The following is a 5,443-nucleotide window of genomic DNA, read 5'->3' as shown; positions in this document are numbered from 1 at the left end:
AAGAGCTTTACTACCACTGAATGCCACTGTGGGAACCAGGCACTTCTCTCTGTACTCCTCTAGCAACACCAGAACTGTTAGATGCTGTTAGATCCGAAATGATTGAATTGGTCTCATGAGACCAGAGTATGGATTCCCAGAAGTCTCTATTTTGTAAATATGGGCCTTGGAAAAAGCTAAATGAGTTTATTGTGCTTTGGCTACAGTCAGTAGTTCTGGTGTGGATAAACAACCATGCATGTCACTTCTGCAGGCTGCATCTTACTCTGAGATAAAGTGTCACTCTTTTCACAGATTTTGCCAGCTCTGAGACACTTTCACAGTGTTTCTCCTGCTCTTTTTCTAGCAAAAACTCACTCATCACTAAATGAAAGCTTAAAGTGAAAACCTGATTATTTCAGGGGCCTTTTCACAAGTCCATTGTTTTTACTTTGGTACAAGAGGAATACCAAATTATTGTTTTAAGTGTGAAAATATAGCCAAAGTAACATTGTCCTCTTTTATGCTAAGGAATAAATCTCCTGACAGTTCTCTCTCTCAAGTGGTTTCATTGTTGTCAGCATTAAGTCTGAGTATGATTCAGTGGACCATATAACACTTAATTATCAAGAAATTACTTGCCTTAAGTTTTGGTTCAACATACTTACCTGTTGATCAATACTTGCCTTAACCTTACACCAGAATTATTATTATTTTTAAAAAAAAATTTTAATTTTTTTTATTGTTTTGTAACTTTCAGGAGGGTGTACACAACATTTTATCACTTTGATAAGAACATTTTATTTTCTTGAATAATTTTAACATTCTTCTTTGGTAATTGATCAAGCAGACTTGCTGGAATATTATATCTCTAAAATAACCATAACATGTCTTCTAAGCAAAGAGTAATTGCTGAATTTGTTAAGTTTCAGAGGGGGTGTACTCATTTATGCTGTGCACTGTGTGTATGTATGCATGTGTGTGTGTGTATATATAATATGTGAGAGATTTCTAGTTTCTGATCTAGTTGCTTTGTGTGAAAATAAGACTAGTTCTGTGCATTTTGATTTGAATTAACAATGGTATTTGGTCTAAAAAGTTTGCAAACCACTGATGACTGATGTTGAAATCCATAGATGCATATATGTTGTATCTGTATGTTGTTCTGCAGTCCTCCTCCTTGTCTGACTGACTCGTTGTGTTCTCTCAGGCCCAGGCAGTCACGCTCACGGTGGCCCAGGCCTTTAGAGTGGCCTTCGAGTTCTGGGAGATTGCCAAAGAAGGTACAGTGTCATATCTCTCTGCAGAACCATGTGGAGGTTGTATGTAACTGCAGAGGATCATGCACTACAAATGGAAAATAATTTGTCACTTTGTTTTGAAGTATATGCTCTCAGAGCATTGAGGCTGTCGTGATTGATTATAGCAGTCAGACCATTGCTCTGTTGCCTTTTCATATTATAGAAAAGATGGACACACACACAATGATTTTATTTGTATATTTGGTGAACCGAAGCCAGTCAATGCATCACAAAGACATTCTTTATATATCTTGAAGTTTACGAATTTTCTAAAACTATGTGACCAGAATACAATGTAAAATTAATACTTAAAGGAATGGAAAATTTTCTAAATGAAAATTTATTCACCAAGATGTAGATAAACAGCTGATAAAAACATCACTATAATGCATGGGCTCGCATTTTGGCCAGAAGCAGCCGTTTAAAGTTAAAATACCTGAAAAATGCATTTCTTACAAACACCGATTTTCACTTCACAAGACATTAATTAATGGACTAGAGTCGTGTGGAGTTTTTTTTTTTTTTTTTTTTTCTTCACTTTGGGATAAACTTTTCGTTTAGTGTTCAGTGAAATGTAAGTATGTTTTATTTTATGGTACAGCATGAAATTAATGTGTTGCTCTACTTTCAGAGAGAGAGAATTGTGTGAAATGGGATTCAGCTGGAGAGACGTCCAACAGCTCACAGTCGGAGAGATCGGTCCGCCTGAAAAGAGGAGGTACAAACTCCTTAAACTTTCTGTGCCTCCTCTTCTATTTTTTTTTTTTAAGGGTGATCTATCCCTTTAGCACCTTGACATTAATGGGCTTTGTATCTATTCTAGCAGTAGCTACAGATAACCTGTTGGACATTGATGATTACTCATCTGCTGTGGAAAATGTGGACCATCCTCCCGAACCCAACAACAACAGCACCACCCTATGGGTAAGTTCTTGTCCTTGTACACATGGAGGATACTTCACGAGTGACTGCTGACCATTATCTTTGCTCGTCTTGTTACAATTCGACGACTATTTTTCTCCTCTTTACAGGAGATGGATGATGGTCTGGAAGAGGCTTTTTCTAGGTATAAGGCACCCACAGCTGTTCTTATCTCCTCTCACAAGCTTCTGTCTCGTCTAAATCTCTTTTCTATCTCTCCTCAATGAGGGGCAGGAAGGGCTCTTGCACATCAAGATGATCTCAAACTACAGTCTTTCTGTGTTTGTTCTCAAAGATTGTTGGAACCGTTTGAAATATTTCTTTTAGTTTGCTACTTTGCTCCGCATAACTTCCTGAACTTTTGATTAATCATCCAGAGCAACTGAGCAAAGGCACTTTTCCCATACTGATGTCTCATGAGACATATTTTCTCATTTTATTTGTTTATTCTTCACCGAACCAAGCTAAAGCTTTTGCTCTGCAATTGGCCTTCAATGATTTATTTCTGATGACATATAGATGAAAAACCTGACCTGAATATTAGTGCTTTGAGTACAAATGCTTTCAATTTTATTTGATTAAATCCACCAGAAAGACTGAACATGGAATGCTTGGAAACATTTCCTCAACAAGCTTCTTATTTATTTTTTTCCCTTTCTACTGCTGTTTTTGTCTACTGTTGTCAGACTTATAATGGTTGCTATGAATAATTGCTAAAATTAATTAATGTGTATAATAATAATAATAATAATAAACAATTATTATTAATGTTTTTTTGTAGAACTGAGCAAATAAATTATAAGAAAAATTGAGATTAAGTAATTGTATATAATACATGTGTATTATAATAATAATAATAATAATGAAGTAGCTAACACCGCATTTAACCTGTCATGTCTACTGGAAGATTAATATCAAAAACTCTTTCATGGATTATCAACTCCTTTAAAATAGAACTGTGTTTCTTAAAGGGGTACAGAGAAACGTCCTGCGGCCCTTAAATGTTGTGCTCTCTCTTTGTTCCTAGCTGCAGTTTGGATAGCTATGAGTACTCTCCAGGTAACAAGTACAGGTCCAGTCCTGTACCAATCCAACCTAAGCTCAACTTCCACCCGCTCCATACCCAAATCTGTGTCCTGTTTATATACTGTCTGTCAGTCTGTGACATCATTCCCCTCCCATGTTGTCTTCCAGAACCCTGCCACCTTTCACTGATCAACCCAACCAAATTAGCATCCTGGGCTGGTACTGACCCAACACACAGATCTGATTGTGAATTTGCTGGCAGGGTTTGGCAATGATCCATATTTAAATGCAATGTGCAGGGCATGGTGTCTTGGTGATTTTTTTTTTTCCCCTCCTAAATATATGTATGTTTTACCCTTAAGGATCGTTTCCTTCAATATCCCATCATTCTCCGTCTAGCCAGTTTGTATGTTATTTGTGTGTTTTCATGTTGTTTTGTTTTTATCCCTGAACATAATGCTTAGTTAAATGTGTAATACGATTACTTTGTACTGCATGTCTTCTAACCTTACAAATAAAACCATACCAGTTGTTAGCATAGTAAATAACATAGCTACCAACCAAATGTGGCCTTCAAAGGAATAGTTCACCCAAAAAAAAAGAATATTTCCTGAAAATGTATTCACTCTCGGGTCATCCAAGATGTACATGACTTGTTTCTTCATCAGAAAAGATTTGGAGAAATGTATCATTGTAGATATCAGAATCAGTATTGTTTTCATGTATGTTTATCATATGATATATAACATTGTGTATATTCAGGTGCACTATAGAGCTACTTTAAGGTCTAATCCTGTAGTTTGCTGCTTTGAGATCCATTTATCACCACACTTCTCTAAATTAATGATAACATGAAAATTTGCATTAAATTCACATTACAGCTTCTCTTTAGCATCTTATGATGCCTATGAGTCATATTTCAGTATTTAATTTTTTTTAAAATCCAGACTGTATATGATTGTTATAACACCCAAAGGGGCCATTTAATATTTCTCAAAAAAGTATAATAAAATATTAATATTATTTATTTTAATTTGTATGTGTATTATACAGTATTCCATTATCTCATCATCATCATCATCATCATCATCATCATTATTATTATTATTCCTTATGTCATTATCTGTTACATTTTAATTTATAATTAAAAATTATATTGTATTCATCCATATTCTAAACTACTTGTCCTATGTAGGGTCGTTGGGATTATGGAGAACATTATATCTCTAGGAGATGTTATTACATTACATTCTTTTTTTTAGCTTTAATAACTTAATAATTCATGCATATTTTAAACATGAATTTGTCACATTGCTACATAATCCCTTTAATTCAGTCAAAAAGCTGCTAAATATTAAATGATAAAAAAATATGAAGATTAAAGATTTTTCAATTTAAATAGGAAATCTTGTTAATACTACATTAAAAAAAATACATAAAACTTGTGTCTATCCAATAACTACATTCTTTATCCTATAACAGGTCCTTTTTTTTTTACTATTTTTAGTCACCAGGAGAGGGCAGCATTGCCTTCTAAAATTCTCTGGATCTTTATCTCCATTTTAGGCCTTTGTGTGAAATTGTGTTCTTGTGCATGAGGTGGATTTTTCACTTTTTCTATATTCGTCCCAGATGGCACATAATGCACTTGACACATGTTGAGCAGCTGCAGCAGAGTCTATTTGAAATGCCACCGGAGAGATGCTGCTTTAGTTTACTGAAGCACACATTCGGCATGAGAAATCCCTGTATTCCTCACGAATGACGGTTATTGTGGCGGTGGATGGCAATATATTGGCAAGAGGACCCTATACACTCTTAAAAAATAAAGGTGCTTCACGATGCCATAGAAGAACCTTTTTGTCTAAATGGTTCCATAAAGAACCTTTAACATCTGAAGAACCTTTCTGTTTCACAAAAGGTTCTTTGTGGCGAAAGAAGGTTCTTCAGATTATAAAAAGGTAAGAAAGAAATGGTTCTTTAAAGAACCTTTGACTGAATGGTTCTTTGTGGAACCAAAAATGGTTCTTCTATGGCATCGCTGTGAAGAACCTTTTGAAGCACCATTATTTATAAGAGTGTATTTCACCTGAAAACCTCACACCTGTAAACCAAATCCCAAGAAAGTCTTATTGAGCTCTCACTGAATATTAATGCAATACAGATTTAATATATTAGTGTCATTTCCTGTAACCCATGAGAAAGCTTTTCTTAAG

The 5,443-nt window shown here is 34.9% G+C and overlaps 1 protein-coding gene and 1 long non-coding RNA gene across 3 annotated transcripts in view; one reads left to right on the top strand and one right to left on the bottom strand.

Annotated features, from left to right (window-relative positions):
• The window catches only part of LOC107562880 (uncharacterized), a 19,020-nt gene extending 16,773 nt beyond the window's left edge, over positions 1-2,247 (bottom strand). Inside the window, exons 1-2 of the long non-coding RNA XR_001606040.1 lie at positions 2,238-2,247; positions 246-247 (exon numbers count right to left, since the gene is read on the bottom strand). This is a non-coding gene — a long non-coding RNA (uncharacterized lncRNA). The remainder of the gene's footprint in view (positions 1-245; positions 248-2,237) is intronic.
• ldlrap1a (low density lipoprotein receptor adaptor protein 1a) overlaps positions 1-3,837 on the top strand; it is a 20,877-nt gene extending 17,040 nt beyond the window's left edge. Inside the window, exons 5-9 of one of the 2 annotated variants that reach the window (XM_016247625.1) lie at positions 1,190-1,262; positions 1,912-1,998; positions 2,107-2,204; positions 2,312-2,346; positions 3,229-3,837. In XM_016247625.1, coding sequence (XP_016103111.1) covers positions 1,190-1,262; positions 1,912-1,998; positions 2,107-2,204; positions 2,312-2,346; positions 3,229-3,502 — 567 coding nt within the window. In that variant the 3' untranslated portion in view covers positions 3,503-3,837. Of the gene's footprint in view, positions 1-1,189; positions 1,263-1,911; positions 1,999-2,103; positions 2,205-2,311; positions 2,347-3,228 lie in introns of both variants that reach the window. The other variant, XM_016247624.1, reaches the window with a different exon arrangement.
• The last annotated feature ends 1,606 nt before the right edge of the window (positions 3,838-5,443 follow it).

This window comes from Sinocyclocheilus grahami, unplaced genomic scaffold (assembly GCF_001515645.1).
Source record: "Sinocyclocheilus grahami isolate Dianchi unplaced genomic scaffold, SAMN03320097.WGS_v1.1 scaffold845.1, whole genome shotgun sequence".
Taxonomy (NCBI): Eukaryota; Metazoa; Chordata; class Actinopteri; order Cypriniformes; family Cyprinidae; genus Sinocyclocheilus; species Sinocyclocheilus grahami.
This window is presented reverse-complemented; position numbering and strand designations above follow the sequence as displayed.